At 19.5% G+C, this 19,017-nt stretch overlaps 1 protein-coding gene across 4 annotated transcripts; it reads left to right on the top strand.

Annotated features, from left to right (window-relative positions):
• The first annotated feature begins 627 nt into the window (after window positions 1-627).
• Window positions 628-18,989, top strand: LOC552113 (long-chain fatty acid transport protein 4). Of its 4 annotated transcripts, none has more exons than XM_026445768.1 (13): window positions 628-1,193; window positions 6,140-6,344; window positions 6,445-6,742; window positions 13,020-13,170; window positions 14,386-14,623; window positions 16,087-16,318; window positions 16,553-16,754; window positions 16,887-17,079; window positions 17,238-17,378; window positions 17,462-17,599; window positions 17,945-18,102; window positions 18,302-18,455; window positions 18,776-18,989. In XM_026445768.1, exons 1-13 carry the CDS (start codon window positions 1,119-1,121, stop codon window positions 18,928-18,930), a joined length of 2,340 nt encoding a protein of 779 aa, XP_026301553.1. In that variant the 5' UTR covers window positions 628-1,118; the 3' UTR covers window positions 18,931-18,989. The 4 variants fall into 4 exon arrangements, with proteins under 4 accessions (XP_026301553.1, XP_026301554.1, XP_026301555.1 ...); XM_026445769.1 differs by lacking the exon at window positions 628-1,193 and adding an exon at window positions 3,950-4,195; XM_026445770.1 differs by lacking the exons at window positions 628-1,193; window positions 6,140-6,344 and adding an exon at window positions 12,618-12,831 and having other exon boundaries at window positions 6,546-6,742.
• The last annotated feature ends 28 nt before the right edge of the window (window positions 18,990-19,017 follow it).

Raw genomic sequence — 19,017 nt, 5'->3', positions numbered from 1 at the left:
TAATAAATTTATTATTACATTTGAATCAATTTAATGTCCGATTTGTAACTCATTTAATTTTATATACAACTTTATCTAAAATTAAAAATTTTTTTATATTTTATATATCAAAAACAAAATGTCTAAAAATATTTTATTTATTTAAAAATAAAAAATATTTTAATTCAAATAATATTTAATTTATTTTCAAATCTCATTTAACATTATTTATGATAAAGAATTAAAAATATTAAATTATGAATGTAAAATTCATTTAGATGAAAACTAAAAATTTATTTTTTATGATTTCTTAAGATTGATCGCTTCATACATAATTAAAATCAAGCCAAAAAAAGTGAAAGGAAATTTTAATTATATCAAATGATGTAACTCGTTAATTTACAATCATGTTCCAGATTTTTATATATATTTATATATATATATATATATATTCATGTATTTAAATATAAAATTTTTTACGAAACAAGTTGTATTCGTATTACGTATTTTTATTTTTATCTTAAAACAACTAAAGTTTGAAGCGAATAAAAAGTGCCTCACTATACCGGTATCTGTACGGCCAGTTATGAAACGATGGAGGGAGATCGGCTTGCATGATCGGCCTAGCAAACTCAGTGCTGGCAGATATTCTGCTTTAGTACGCGACCAAACTAACATCATTTTATAACCCATGTATACATTTCTCGGTTTTCATTTTCATATATAATTAATATCCACTGGCTTTTTTCGTTCAACAAGATTTTACACAATCGAGCAGTTCGGTTACGATTGGTCGGTATTTGCCCGCGAGCGTATGAATCTTCGGCAAAATCAACTTTCTTGTTACGCGATATTGGAAGAAAAGCCATAACTCCTTTCTATCTATCTGAATACATTCCGTAATATACTTGTTAGTGTATACAAGTGATTAATTTTTACGTACGATTTGTTGATGACTTGAATATTTTTTGCAAACAGTCTTATGCATAAAATAAAATAAAATTTTTTATGATTATTGAATTACGTTAATTGATTTTAATTGGATTTCTCATAAATCGCGAAAACATATTATATATACATATATGTTCGATTTAATAATTATTAATTTGTGATTGGTTACAAGAAGAAATAATTTGAACATGTCAGCTACTATTTCGGAAATATCAGTCAATAGTATTGGAAATGGGATCAATATAATTTCCGATAAGGATCGCGTAAGTACTATAATGTTTAATAGCGTGAATGTAAACTAAGTAGAGTATTTGTTTTGATGTAACAATAATTAAATATTGGAGCAACCTTCATTTACGAACGGGATTTAGAAGATTGCTTATTTATGAAATCTGGAAAAAAAATATTGTGATATTTCAAATAATCGTGATATTATATTTAATATTTATTTAAAGTAATAAATAATACATATTGAATTTTTTTAATGAAAATTGATTTAACATAATAAATTAATGAATTAACAATATAATAAAACAAAATTATATTATATTTAAATTTATAAATTTAATATATTTTAAATAAATTTTAATAGGTTTTTTTTCAATAATTTATTATTTATATAATCACATTATTTATATCGATATATGTATAATACTAAAACTATCGATCTATATCTACATATTTATTTTACATATAAAATGATTGTAATTAAAGTAAATAGATATATGTAATTATTTTTATCTTAATAAATTAATTTTATTTAAAACATTTTTCAATATTTTCATATTTTCAATAATCAAAAAATACGATATCTGCGATTAATTTGATTATTCTAGTATTAAATAATTTTCATGGATTAATCAACACGTGGATTTTCACTTTCATAAAATTTATATAATAACATAAAAAATAATAAAATTGATTTCAAAACAATAAAAATGAAATTGATTGTTGCATTATTATTTGTTATATGTTCTTTTCTTTTAAATAATAATTAATAATTTAAATTAATTCCTAAAAAATTGTAAAAGTTATTTACGTATTCATTTTATGTAAATTAATGATATGGATCTAGCAAAATATATAAAGATGTCATTTCCGTTGTTTGATTGTAAATTATGTTTTCTTGAATAATAAATTCTTGTGGTAAAAGAATGACGTACATAAGTAATTAACTTTTTCTTGAATTCAAATAATGACAATATTCTTGGATATTTTATTATTTATAAAAAAGACATATATCATATAGCAAAAAACAATTTGATATTCTCTTTTTTACAAAATATAATGTGTATATAACATAATATAATAATAATAATAATAACAATAATAATAATAATAAATATAATATATTGCATGAATTTTTTATTTAATATATATTATTTTTATTGCATGAATATAATTAGTCGATCAGTATTATTAAAGTTACTTTATGATTTTTCATAAATTTATAATATATGTATAAAAAAACTTGAAATCAATCATTTATCATCTGAAAGAAATTTAAATGAAAAATATTACATATATATTTAACAACATTAAATATATATCAGGATATTTTTAATTATTAGAATAATAACGATATATAACGTTAAATATAAATATATGTTATAAAATATTTTTCTTCTTATAAAAATTAAATGTTATATAAATTATTAAAATCATCTTAATAAATAATTATAAAAGAGAAAGGAATATAGAAGAGGAATACAGAATTGAAAGATTAAAGTTTTAAAAATATGAATTTTTAAAACAAGAAATTATTGTGTATATTAAAATACGTTCTTCTTATATACGATTATGTCGCGTCTGTGTAATAGAAAGTATGCAACAGTGCGTGCTGATAGGCTTCAACATATATATGATCATTTAAAAATATTTTCTCTTAAATCTTAATTAATAATCGAAAATTGTGTTATTTGAAGTAAGACCATTTAATGATAATTAATTTAATTATTGAAATATTTTTATTAATTTATATCTATAATATATATGTTTTTAAAAAAACATAAAAAAGAGTAGAAAATTTAGGAAATTTAATATAAATTAAAAGTGATATCTAATATTTTCTTTTTGTAAAAAAAAAATAACTTGCAAAATCTTAAATAAAACTTTTTTAAATTGTTATTATTAAATATTTCTTTTAACTACAATTTTTTCGATAGATTGCTTCTCATAAATATTCTAAAAATTTAAAGATTTGATATTAAAAATAATAATCCTTGTAACGGTATACATTTCTTTGTGGCAACTGGAGCATATTAACTGGTTTTGCTATAGTTCCATATTCTTCTGAAACTTCTTAGTAATTGCAATTTCATTGGTATTTTAACGATTATAAATATATAAATTATATATTTATACAAAACAAGAAAATATTAATTTAATAGATATTTTCATTATTTAATTATTTTAATTCATAATTTAATGTAATTATCGTATAAAATCATCGTTTATAATATCATTAATATTTAAATTTAAATTTGAATAAAAAAATATAAAAATATTAAATTTGACATGTACATTGAAAAGCAAAAATGAAAAATAATACTTTATTTGCAAAACTATGTATCTAAAATGATTAGTTTTTTAAATATTGAAAGAAGATTTTATGCCTCCAGCATAATAATATTATTGATGACGAATCTTATCTGTTTATGGTCATTATACAATCAATTGAAAACTGATTAGTTTATATTAAATATAATTATTCTCTTTATATATTTATCTTACTGTTTTACAGATATTGTTTGTATTAAATTAAAAATAAATAATCAAAAATAAAATGTCATGTAAAACATGAATAATTTTAATTAAATTTTATTCTAAAAATAAATTTTAAAAAATTAAAAATTATGCAACTGAGTTTTTAAAAATTTGTATTAATAAGAGTTAAATGAAATAAACATTTTCAAAAATTCTTTTTTTGAAATAAACTTCTGGTTCAAACTTATTCATTGAGCATTGTTAAGAAGCTTCCGTGTTTTACCACACGGTAGCAGTAATGTAGAGTTATTGATTAAATTTCGCCACTAAGGGTGATCAGAAAATATTAAAGTCTTCCTCATTTTTTAAATTTTCACTTATAAATAAATGTTTTAATAAATAATTTTATGTAAAATATAAAGTTTCGAAAGTCGAGAAAGTGTGTTTGATATATACTTAGTATATATTATTATTAACTACGCGACTAAAACGAGTTTTACAAAAATGTATTTTAGTTTCTTATCAAACTGTTAATCAAAGACATAAATATTTTTTTGGGGTGAGTAAGGATCTTGCTGATATTAAGACACTAATGATAATGCTAAAACAATTATATATAAGTTATCAATTTTTAATTACAAACTAAAATAATGTTATTTATTATATTATGTAAAAAATTATTTATAATTAATTTAATTGCATATATAAATATAAAATACATATAAAATTTACATATTAATTACAAATTATAGTTTTGATATTATAATAAAATAAAAAATTGATTAAAAATACAGATATAATTATTACAATACAAATATAATTATTTGTTGATTATTATTTAAAATATATACAATTTTATTTTTCTTTTAATATTTTTTAGAAAACATATAATATTTTAATTTAAAAAAATATAATTTACGAACAAAAAAACGAAATAATTATACAAAAGATTTCATTATATTAGATTAAAAAATTTAAATAAATATTAAATATTTAGATATAATATAACATATAATTACATATAGTTTAGTTAATTTGTTTTTCGGATATTATTTTCAATTATCTGAGAGAAACTTTAAAAGAAAGTAGAAAGTATAGAAACATTAGACACGTAAAACAACACTAAAAAAAAAACACATGAAACAGAACATAGGTTATGAAATTTATTAACATAAATTAACAATATTATATATATACAATATTAATATTAAATATATATTCATATTAAAAATAAACGATTTTATTGTTTAAAAACTATGTCTATTCTGCTTATAATTACAATTACGATTTATATGTATATATTTTTGTATATGTTTATTTAGATGAAATAATATTACAATATACATGTGTATTTATTTCTTTTTTACAGGAATTTACAAAAAATACCGCAAGATATATGAATATATATCCATCTTTTATATCTTTTCAATTTTTCATATTACTAATATTATTTTGAATAAATAATTTTATTTTTTAATATCGAAAAAAATGCTTTGTAAAATCTTTTATAATTTTTTTTTTTTTATTATTTTATCAATTTTTCTAAAATGCGAATATGTAATGCTACTTTATAATTCAAATCTATTCTAATCAATTTTTTTTCGTTTTATAAAAAAATAAATTTTTTAAGAAAAATATTTATTAATTTTGCAAATAATTTTTTATTTTAATCTTATATTCTTTTATTTATATAAATGAATATAAAATATAAATTTGCAATATGTTGATTTAATTGCTAAAAAGTTTAAATGAAAGTTCAAGATATATATACATTACTTTTGTATTAGAATTTTTTTAGATTTATAAAATATATCAAAATTTTTTTCGTATTTCATTAACTATTTATAAATAAAAATATCAAAGATATCAAAGAAATGAACAGATAATTTAAATTATTTCCTACTAATAATATTTTATTTTTTATTTAATTTTTATGCAATAATTTCTATGAATATTAAATTATAATATTTAAATTATAATTAAGAAATTATTTCGGATTATTTAGAGCAAAATCTCCATATGCTATTTACAATACACTCGATACTTTAGGTTACACGATACATACTATATAAGAACACACATTTACCATATATTTATACTTAGCAAGTTTCAATTGCATCTATGAAGAATTTATCATAGAATAAAGTGATAAAATAATTATGAATTTTCATATTCAAGAATTAATTTTAGTAAAATGGAAATGAATTATTTCATCATTTCAATAAAATAATTATTACTTAATATAGTAATTCAATAAAATAAACAAAGATATATAACAATAAATATAATCGATATAATAGTTCTTTCAAAATATAATATTAAGAAATAAGATCAAACAGTATTACTCAAAGAAATAAATATCGTAATATATATCTTTACAATACAAATGCATATTTTTTAATTTTTTACTAATCAAATTTTGGATAATATACACACATGTATATGAATAATGAAGGATATGTTATATACATTGTATAGTGTAAATTTGCTACATTTATTGCAGGACGTAGAAAAGGGTGAACTTCATTCGAACGTTGCTGGTCTCTCGCCGTCGATCTGTTCACGGCCGACGTCTTCGTCACGGACGTCGACGTCGGCCGAGAGCAGGGTCGAGCTCGAGGACAAGCTAAGGAACAATCGCAACAGGACTAATGTATCGAATATTGCGGTGGAAGTGGAAATCGGAACGTCGAACAATGAACCAATAGGTACGTTGAATGTAACTGTGAGAACGGAACTGGAATTATGTATAGATATAATCGAACCGAATATTGTATGCGTATACGTACATACGTATGTTGTCTACAGGAGCGGGGACAGACGTGATCACGACGACAACAACGCCAAAGACGAGAACGCGCACGGTAAGAGGAACAGAAAGAAGCGCAGCTAACCGGTGGAAGGCAGTCAGTTGCCTGCTTCGCCGCCTGGCACTCATCATGTTTGTGATATCTAGTTTGGTTGCCTGTTTGGCTCTCCTATCTATATATGCAGGTCCCATTTTCCTCGTGCAGCTACTAGTCGTGATTCTCGTTGCGTATTTAGTAGCCGGAGGACGTTTCCGATGGTTCTACATCGCTTTGAAAACAGCACCCAGAGATTTCATGTGAGTACATATTTTACTTTGATCCAACTCATTCTCGTACTTTTTAACAATACACAGATGGCCGATAGTTTGGATTTCGATTCATTCTAAATCCAGTCGATAAAAGCGGAAATTGGGTCAGTGTTTGACTTTCGAAGTTGGTCTTCTCGCATGGCCAGTCAGTCGAGTTTCTCTCTACTTCTTTCAAGTTTCGAAGATGGTATATAACTATTTATGTATTATCGGTCATGTTTATAACGATCAAAAAACAAGTGAACTTATTACTGAAATTTTGAATAATTTTTTAGATGGAGAAATTTAAATAGATTGTTGATGAAAAATTTGATATATTCTAATTAACAATATATAATATTGAAAATAAGAATTATATTTTTTAAAAAATAATTTTTAGTTTTTTTTAATATAAGTTTGTTTAAATAACTTTTAAAATGTTAAAATGTTAATTATTTTATTAAAATGTCATTATACATATCATATTATAAAATGGAATTTTGAATGTATAATTTCAACATATAATACATTTCATAAACATAAATTCTTTTCTTCAATTAAAGATTGTAATTGTAATAAAATATTTTTAAAATTTAAAATATTATATATTTATGTGATTTAAAAAAATATTATTTTTAAAATAATATTATATATAATATTTATTTAAAATAATATTTAGGGGAAAAATTGACGTACATCGGAAATGAGGCTCAGTTTCGTGTGAAAAATAATTCGTAAAATAAATATTTCCGACCTTCGAGAGTTAATATTTATATTACTCTTATAAAATAATTGTTCAATTTTCATCAATATGATTCTCTAGGGAAGTGAACTGCTCTAGGTAATTGAAACTTATATCCCTCACTTGTAACTAACAATTGTTTTAACAACAAATGATAATTTTATAATGCTAATAAAAATAATAAGGTTAACAAATTTTAAAGCATTAAAAACTTTGTTATTCTTATTAGAGTTTATTGTGTTTTTATTTTCATTGTTATAACAAACATTATAAATTTTTATAAATTAAGATATTTTTCGTTTTAAAATATTTAATCTTATTAAAAAGAAAGCATTTATTATCTCACTTTTTTTATTTACATTTTATATGATGCGTGCGCAACGTAATACAAAAATTTAATAATTTATGAAGTCAACAATAAAAGTTTAATTTCAACTTCCATTGTGAAAGAATTACAAAAGAAATTCATTTTTAGAGTGGCGCATTTAGCTACAATCGTTTCACAATAATGTCATTAAATGATGTATACGTTGTATCCTTTAATGTACGAGATAGTAGATGCACTATTGTGACATATAGATGATAGATTGAAAAAAAATTTTTCAACTTATCATCTATAATCCTTTTTTTTTTATAAAACATAGATGGAATAATTCTTTTAGTTTCTTCATTTCTTTTGCGCAATTCATCGTTAGTCTAACATTTATTGTTTTTTAAAATTATATTTTTTTTTATGATGATAGTATATTTAAGTTGAATTGTTGAATTGTTAGAATATAATATAAAAGAGATTTTACATCATAAAAATTTTTTTCCATCCTTGTATTGTTTTTTTTTAATCTTTTAAATATAATTTTATTTTTGCATTTAAAAAATTAAAATATTTTAAGAAAATGTTTAATATTTTCATTAATAATGGAATGTTTAATATTTTCATTAATAATTTTCATTAATAATTCATTTAATAATGGAAATTACTATACTTTTTTTTTTAAATTATACAAAATTAAAAATTATTATCAAAAATTAATTTTATTTTGTTGTACATTGCATAATATTATTGGATTATATTTACATGATATATTCTAAAAATAAAATTTTAAATTAAATTATTAAAATATATTTATATTATTTTAAGTTATTATATATAAATATTTATTTTAATTGGAAAAAAATATGAAACTATATAATTCAATTTCAATATAAATAATTATATTTTTTTTTAATTGCTTGTAATGCAGTTCTGTGAATTTTTGTTTTTTTCATCCTGTATGATAACAAGGAACATTTTAATATGTAATTAAAATTATAATTGAAATGTAGATTTTTGATATATGGTTAATACAATTTAATATAAAATAAATGCTAATCATTATGGTCTATATATATATGTATATTCATAAAATTTATCAAATTATTGAAATATATTTTATAATTTGCGAAATAAAGTTTCGCAAAATTTTATTTCCTTAACGGAAAACTTCCTCCTTTTTGAAAGAAAATTGTAAATAATTTTTATTCTTTTTTGAAAATATAAATTGAAATAAAATCTAAATATAGAAAAATTAAAATTTTGATTTTTAAATTAAAATGTTTAGAATTTACATAAGTATAAAATATTTCACTGTGAATATACAAAAAAATATTTTTTTTTATGAAAATATTTATTATTCAAAACAAAAATATTATTACTATAAAAATTTAGTAGTATTTTTTATTTATAAAAATGTTAATTATGATCATCAATTTTTTTTTCTGACGTAGATCAAAATAAATAAATATAAGTTTCATAAATTAATAAATTTATAAATTATTATTTGATCATAAATTATTAATGAACAACATTATTAATGAACAATGTTAAAAGTCATTAAATATGACTGATTTAAATCAAAGCATTTAAAATTCCAAATTCCAAATTTTTCTGAATAAAGAAAACGTAATATAATATAAAAGAAAAACATAATGTATAAATATAAATGTATTTATATATTTTTACTATTTGATAGTAATTAATAGTATTCTGTAAAAACAAATACACTATATTTTAAAATACTATTTATTAATAACGATTATGATCGCTAATATATAATAAAAATTACTATTTTAATTCATTTTAAAAAATATTAATTATTTATTTATGTAAACTATGTAAACTGTTATTTATGTAAATATTAATTATTTATGTAGACTAAATTATTTATATTATAATCATTTTTATGAATATATTTTTATGAAAATCTGATAAAAAATTATCTATTGATAAATCTAATGAAATTTAAGATCATAATTATATTTCATCATAAATAATTTTCAATCATCAAGAAAGTTTTTTGATTTTTTTTTTTTTTTTTTTTAAAGAAAATATTATGGGCAACTTAGATCACAAACCAAGTGTAATATGTCGTAAGATCTAGTTTATATTATTATATAAAACTGGTATTGTTTACAGGTACTTGTGATAAGAACTCGCTTCTATTACTTGGATTTCTTTCTGCGGTGAATTTAGTGGCTTCCTGTTAATGCATATCGTAATTTATTTTATTCTTGATATTAATTTTTTTGATAAAAAGACAATTTTTTTTTATAAGAAAATATATGGATATAACATTTGATAAGAACATTTGTTATGCAAAAGTATGTTTAACAATTTTATAGAAATATTATTGGCAGAAAAAATACAAGATGATAAATTATGTTTTCTTGTAATTGAGGACAAATTAATTTGATTATATGTTATTTATAAAATTATATTTATATTATATACGTATGATTTATTTAAATCATATTTAAATTTTAAATCAATTTAAAAATAAAAAATACCAACATTTAAAGATAAAAAATAAAAAAATAAATTTTTCCATAAAAAATTTTAATTCGTATGATTTATTTTTTTATTTTTGATGCGCATCAAAATAATTTTTTTTTTTGTTATATGTAATTCGTGAAAGCATTAGATGAGTTGAATAACATATGACAACATGATTCAAAATGAAACCTTCACTGATGAGCAATGTACTAATACTTGCATATGTAAGTATTTACATATGTAGTACAAGTATATATGTACAGTTTCTTTGTATATTCAGAAATTATATGAAATTATTTTATTTTCAAAATAATTTATTACAATTTCATTACAGGTTAAATTTATTCTAATTTAATATAAATAATATATAAATAAATATGTATAAATTAAAATTATTTTTACAATAAAATTATTACATCGAATCATATTAAAGAAATATATATATGTCAGATATAATTAATTAACAATTACGATGATTAAAATCAATATAATTTTTCATTTTTTATTATTATTTGTACATATATTACATATATTTGTATTATATATTTTTTTTATTATTATAGCATATAGTATATATTAGTCATCTTTTTTAAAGTATATATTTATCATTCATTAACGACTTGATAAATTATTTATAATCTATATTAAAAATATTATTATTTATTATTGCTATTTATGTAAATTTGTATATTATTTGTGATAATTAAAAATAGTGTATTGAAAAAATTAAAATATGCTATCACATATATTGGAAAATATCAGTTTAAATAAACAAAAAATATTTGTATTCTTTAAAATGTTTAATCTATAAAATGCAATATTTAAATATTTATAAAATAATTAAATGTGTGTGAAACTAATTTTCGAGTTTTTAGATACTGTTAACTCATTCTATCTACACGTACGTCATTCATGCAATTGCATAAAAACTAATGTTGATCAGCAGTAAATAGTTCAAAACGACGTGCGTAGCATACAGATTTCTCTTGTTGGTTTAACTGGTCCGTTGAACCAACTAAGCTAACCAACTAAATTTCCTTTTACGATAGCCTAAGATTTGGTTTATGTTACAATTCAATCATTCAATCATACATCAAAATACTTAATAATTTCAGTTTTTTTTTTTATTTTATTCGTTTTTATTTTATTTTTTTTTTAAAGAATATCTATATTTTTAAAATTTGAAAAAAAATAATTTAAAAAAAAATTTCAAATTATTTGTAATATTTTTCTCTAATTATTTTATTAATATAATATATATATATAACAAATAATTTGAAAATTTTTTTTAAATTATTTTTTTTCAAATTTTAATATTATATGTATTAATTTATATATATTAATAAATGATAAATTAATAAAAAATACTTATTATCTTCATTTTAACATTTAATTTTAATTTTAAATTATAATTTGTAATTTTTTTCCAAATAGAATATTTATATTTTAAAATTCAAATTCTTTAAGTATCATTTATTTTTTTAAAATGAATTATGAAATAAAAATGAATTTTAGTAATTTTAAACTTTAAAACAATATTTACTCGTTATTGTGCATAATTATGTAAAGATAATTATATAATATGTATATATCTCTTTTTCAATAAGAAATGAATTTGCTAAGAACTTCATTCAGCCTCTGTTATTTTCTTTTATGATTTAAATACTTCAAGTGAGCAAATAATGATGTTCATTCAACAAATTTTAATTTATTCCATGAAAAATAATATTAATTGAAATTATACTTTACTTATATTTATATTATTATTTATTATGTTTTTTAAGCATATCAATATTATTGAAATTGCTTCAAATATTTAATTATTAATAGTTAATATATATAATTCTAGATAAAATAAATTTTTTGCCCAAAACTAAAAATCATTGCATCGATTAATTAATACTTCATCAATTGATTCATAGATAAAAACAATAAAAGAATTAAAATTATTTGATCAATCTCCTCCTTGATTTAGATTCTATTCTATTCTATTTCTAAAAACTTAAAAAAGTATTGTTTCGTAACAAGATCTATATTTTTTTTATTTGAAAATTTCAAAAAATTGATTTGATCATATATCTAATTATACAATATAATTCTGCCTTAATATAAAAAAAAATTTATTTTCTTATTTCATAATATACACTAATAAAATAATGTTTTGAATTAAATAGTATTTAATTCAATGTATATAATAAATTCTTTTAGTCAATTTGTTGTAATTATCGCATAATTTTTGTCTTGTATCGTAAATAAATATTTCATAAATATTCTTTTCTGATTGTTCAATTAATCGTAGATTAGCGATGCATATTTTTAATTTAACATTTCAGAGAAAGAATTCGTACGATGTCAAATGGTGCAATTCCAAATGATCGATAAGTCTTGAGATAAAAATTATTTTTAAAAAAAAATCACTCGTTAAAAGAAACAGAAATATTATAAATGCATAGCGTTATAAATGCATAGATATGCATAGCATATTATCTTATTGAAATCATTTTTCTTCTTGAAAAAAATGAACGTCAAAAACTTTAGCTTTAAGATGTAAGAAATAATACAGCAAGTATCAATAATATATTATTAATATATCAATATCATAATTAATTTAATTTTAACAAGTTTTGCATAAAAAATTTTCTGCTTAATTTTTTTTAAATTTTTGAAATTTTTAAGAAATATATTAACGAGATTCTGATTGAAAGTACAAGTACAATATTTGTATTTTTTTACAGAGCTATTACACGATATATAAAAGTTCTTTGGATTATCCGTGGCCATGAGAGAAATAACAGAACAATCGCCGATGTATTTCGGCAACATGTTAGAAAGCATCCTAATAAAGTTTGTATCATTTCCGAAGATCAAGAATGGACGTTCCAACAAGTAAGATTTGTATATGTAATACATAATTTTATAAAAATATAATCTTAAAGAAAATTTTAAATTTCATATTTAATTTTTGATTTTTATTATATAATCTAATACTTTCTTATCATAATCTATTTTTTCCACCAACTATTATACTATTTGCTTTTTACAATTAATGAATGATAAATAAATTTTATCTCAATGTAAATATGATTAAAAATATTGATATGGGAATGATATAGAAGTATTATATACAATGTGTAAAAACTTGTATATTACATAATTTAATGTATAGTATATAACATATATTTATTATTCATATCGTATTCATATTGTTCCTTCTTATTATAATAACTAAACTAAGAGATGAATAATGCAAGATTAGATGAGATAATTTCTTATTTATATAAAAAATTCGATAATTTTTAATTTATAAAAAGATTTAAAGTATTCTTTAAAATGCAAAATAGTTTAACCCACGGATCATTGAACTCTGACTGAAAGCCGTTATCTGGTAATTATTTAATTCTAATTAAAAATCGTATTGGTATTTCTTGTACTTCGATAGAATTATTATAATTTTTTTTCGTATAATATGTCATAATTAAAACTTTTTAATTTTCCCAAATAATTTTTTAACTTTAAACATAGAGGAATAGTTGTTAGCTTTTTTAAATAATAATAGTATAGAATATTTTAACATGATGATAAAAATAATTTGTTTATTGCATAAATATTTTGCTTTCATGTTTAATTTCATGTATTTTTATTAAACAATTGTGTTGCGTTTTATGTTTGAATTTTTATACTATAAACATTAATAATTTTGTTACCGTTATATATATATACTTTTACCGTTAGATATATACTTTTCTTTCGTTCGTAAAAATGAACAGTTATAATTTCTTTATAGTTTTCGAGAATTCTTTCGTATCTTAAAACATAAAATTTTCCATATAAACTTTATTACCTAATTATCATTTATTAACAAATATTTTTTTACTAATAAATAAAATAATTATAATACTTATTTATATTAAACTTTGCTGTTTATATAATTAAAACAGTTGTATAATAATAAATATTAAATATCGTAACAATCGATTAAATTTTTATATTTTCATAAAAAAATTATTTTAATATAATGGGTATGAAAAAATATATATATATATATATCATATTTTATATGTATATCATTTAATTTAAAGAAATTTAATAAAATATTTCCAGATAGAAGATTATAGTAACAAAATTGCTACTGTTTTCTCAACGTATGGATATCACAAAGGGGATGTGGTCGGTATGCTTTTAGAAAATCGACCAGAATTCGTTGCCATTTGGCTTGGACTAAGTAAGTTAGGGGTAATAATACCATTGCTTAACACCAATCTTCGTAAAGCCTCTCTCTTGCATAGTATTAAAGTGTCCAAGTGTCAAGCTCTTATTTATGGAGTGGATTTCATTGATGGTAAGCATTAAAAAAATTTAATTATTAAAAATTTAAAATTGTATTTTTATTTGTTTATAATTAATCTTTAAGATTAGATTAATTTTATTCAATGAATATTTACTTCGTATATAGATATTAAAATAAATCATAAATTTCATAATTAAGTTTTTTTTTAGAATGCCTTTAATAAATAATTATTTTAATTTATTTATTTTAACATATATAATATATATAACTTGTATAAGTACAACAGTTGATATTTATGATGTTAAAATGATACAAATATTTGTTTTTTACCACGTGGATAAATATATAAAATATAAATAAATATATAAAATTATCTTATAAATAGTATCAATTATAATGATTGATTCAATAATAATAGGAAACAAAACTAACTACTCCAGAATGAAACAAAATTAGGTGTTTGGTTGCGTGTCATAGTCGATTCGACTCGAGGTCTATTTTATAAATGATTGCATAATGCTGATGGCTATCACATTTATTGCTTTATTGTCGTTAAATTTCAGCTTAAAAAAAAACATAAAAGTTAAATTATCGGAGTTAAGTTAAGAGTTAAATTTATTAAATTTCAATATTAATAACTTAAAGTTATGATTATTTTTTTTCTATTACATATTGTTATATTATCTTTTTCTAAAAATATAGTACAAGAATTACTCCTAAAATAAAAATAATGATTAATTATAAATAAAATAAATTTTTCAAAAAACTTTATAAATTCTTTTTTATACTATGATTAAAATTATTAACATACGATCATCATCATTTATCATCATTGATTAATGATAATGATAATAAATATTAATACTTTATTAATTTTAACTTGTAATTTATTCTTTTGTTTTTGTTTTTATTTATTTTTTTTATTATTTACATGATATATCTACATGTACATATATCTACACAGATTTATTTACAAGATATATCATCTGATATTATCACTTTGATTTATAATTTCATAATTTTTTTTTATAATTTTTTATTAAAATTGTATATTAAAATTGCATTATTAAAATTTTAAAAAGAAATTTTATAACAAACAATATTGTATCTTAAAAATCTTAAATATTTTTTTGAATAAAATTAGAAAAATATATATACTTGTAATATAATATCAATATTTAAACAAATTGTATTACAAATTCTTTGAATTAAAAGAAAATATAGAATATTATATATATAAAAAGAAATAAATTTATTATCAAATATTTCATAACTAACATTATAAATAATTTAACTAATATTATAAAATTTATAATAACATTATAAATTTTTTAATGTTTTATATAGAAAAATATAAATTAAAATAATATATAATTTTTATTAGAATAATATATGAGTATTCATAATTCGTTTTCATTTGTGAAAAAGAAATAAATAAATCATAGAATATTTAGAATATTTTTGAATTATATAAAAAAATTTTAGATGAAAATTATTGAATTATTTTATTTTAGCTGTGTCAGATATTATGAACTCTCTGGATCCAAAATTTCCACTGTATAGAATTGGTAATTTACCAGATAAAAAGACAAATTTAAATGATAATGATTTGGCTGTCCTTATGGCTAATGTTTCTTCGGCTCCACCACTTCTTCAAGAAAAAGGTTCTTATAATGATCAATTAGTGTATATTTTCACTAGTGGTACAACTGGCCTTCCAAAAGCAGCTGTTATAACAAATTCTAGGTAAAAAACATTAAAATTATTTAATATTATTAAATACTTAAAATTTACTTAGATTTTTTAAGATTATTTAAAGTGATAATAATCAATTAATTTTTTAACGATTTTAATGATTAGATTATTTTATTTATTTTTTAATTAATTTTTTACTTATATATATATAAGTATTTTATATTTATAAGAAATATTTGAAAATATTTATAATGGAAATCATTTTTTAAATCATTTTCACTTCAGGTTTATGTTTATGGCAGTCGGTATATTTATGTTAGCAAAGTTTAAAACTTCAGATAGGATTTATACGCCATTACCCTTATATCATACTGCTGGTGGTGTAATGTCTATTGGTGCAGCCCTTCTTCATGGAGCTACAGTTGTAATAAGAAGAAAATTTTCAGCAAGCGCTTATTTCATTGATTGCATCAAATATAAGTGTACAGTAAGTTTTCTTTATTTGTTTCAACTATTATTAAAAGATAATATATATTCAAATTTCACTACGATATTTATTCAAGAATTAATTCTTGAAAAAATACGAATGTGAAAAGAAATGGATTTAAATAATTTTTAGATTGGTCAATATATTGGAGAAATGTGTAGATATATTTTAGCTGTACCTCCAAAACCGGAAGACAAACAACACAATATCAGGATAATGTTTGGAAATGGTTTGAGGCCACAAATATGGCCCGAATTCGTAGAACGATTCAATATTCCACAAATTGCTGAATTCTATGGAGCAACAGAAGGCAATGCTAACATTGGTAAGAATTAATATTTATATTAGTTTTTAATAAAAGTATACTAAAATTTAAAAATTTATTTTGTCAATTTAATCATAATAAATTTTTATTATCTTCAATAATAAATAATTTGCTTTATATTCATTTTATAGTGTTAATATTTTTTATTTTGTTTTAAGTAAATGTCGATAATACTGTTGGAGCTATTGGTTTTGTATCTCGAATAATTCCATCAGTTTATCCTATTTCCATTATAAAAGTTGATGCTGATGGAGAACCTGTAAGGAATGCAAAAGGTTTATGTCAAATATGTGAACCAAGTAAGTTGAATGTAAATTAAAATGCCTTACATTTTAAAAATTCTTTTTCTTTTTTATTTTACAATTTCTACTATCATATTTAGATGAACCAGGTGTTTTTGTTGGAAAAATTATACCGAACAATCCATTTAGAGCATATTTGGGATATGTGGATCAGAAAGCATCTGAAAAAAAAATAGTTCGCGATGTATTTGCTAAAGGCGATTCAGCATTTATATCTGGTATAAATATACTCTAATCAAATTTCAGAATGTAAAATTTAAATAAAAATATAAATAATATAAATTTAAATAAAAATATTTAATATTTTTTTTATTATATATATATATATTTTTCAATTTTCCATCAAAGTAAAAAATATATATATATAATAAAAAAAATATTAAATATTTTTATTTAAATTTATATTAAAATTTAAATAAAAATATAAATAATATAAATTTAAATAAAAATATTTAATATTTTTTTTATTATATATATATATTTTTCAATTTTCCATCAAAGTAAAAAATATATATAAATCTATATTTATAAGTAACTATAAATTTTTCTTATTTTATATGCAGGTGACATTTTAATAGCAGATGAGTTCGGTAATTTATTTTTTAAAGATAGAACTGGGGATACATTTAGATGGAAAGGAGAAAATGTATCTACATCTGAAATTGAAGCTATTATTAGTAATCTTATTAATTATAGAGATTGTATTGTATATGGAGTTGAGGTAAATAAAAAAAATATTAAAGATAATATTATGTAATAATTTTTATGTAAAAATTATTAATAGAAGATATTTTTTATAAATATTATTTACATATTATATAAAGTATAAATATATATAAAGTATAATTAATTTTTGTACTGATATATTATATGATAATATAATATAATTTATTATATGATATTTTTATTTAATTTTCTAGATTCCAGGTCTTGAAGGTAAAGCTGGAATGGCAGCAATATATGATGAAAAAGCTACATTAGATGTCCATCAATTATCAATTGATTTAAAAGAACATTTAGCAAGTTACGCAGTACCTAGGTTTATTAGGATTTTATCAAAGATTGATCTCACAGGTATATTTATACATAATTTAATTTTTTGATATAACTTTGAATTTATATAAATAACTATAATAAAACTTGAATTCATTTAATTAATCATAATAAAAAAAATCTTATTATAATAATTTTAAATTAATTTTTTGTTATATATGAATATAAATAATCTTCATTTTAATTCTTTTAAAATTATATTTTCATTATCGTAATAAATATATTTAATACTTTTTTTACTTTAATTTTTATAAAAATAATATATTTCATTATTGTTTTATTATTCAAATATTTCAAAATTAAATCATTTTCATATAAAAAAGATTTAATTATTATTTCAGGCACATTTAAATTAAAAAAAAAAGATCTTGTAGCTGAAGGATATAATCCAAATATAATAGGAGATAAAGTTTACTATTTAAATGAAAAGTCTGGATACCAATTGTTAACTGCTGAAATTTATGAGCAGATTCAACAAGGAAATATTCGTCTTTAATATGTTTTGAAGTAAAAAAAATTCATGGGAACAATTTTTGCTGTAATTCTTTACATGCACATCAATAAAGTGAAGAAGCTTTTTATC

This window comes from Apis mellifera, linkage group LG16 (assembly GCF_003254395.2).
Source record: "Apis mellifera strain DH4 linkage group LG16, Amel_HAv3.1, whole genome shotgun sequence".
NCBI lineage: Eukaryota > Metazoa > Arthropoda > Insecta > Hymenoptera > Apidae > Apis > Apis mellifera.
The sequence above is the reverse complement of the archived record's forward strand: the minus strand, read 5'-3'. Positions and strand labels throughout refer to the sequence as shown.

Bases quoted from the DNA above. Each gene is read 5' to 3' on its own strand.
- LOC552113 (XM_026445768.1), top strand. From the start codon at position 1,119: ATGTCAGCTACTATTTCGGAAATATCAGTCAATAGTATTGGAAATGGG. The intron at 17,379-17,461 runs GTAAGTTGAATG...TATCATATTTAG, and splicing joins ATGTCAAATATGTGAACCAA to ATGAACCAGGTGTTTTTGTT. The intron at 18,103-18,301 runs GTAAATAAAAAA...TTAATTTTCTAG, and splicing joins GTATTGTATATGGAGTTGAG to ATTCCAGGTCTTGAAGGTAA.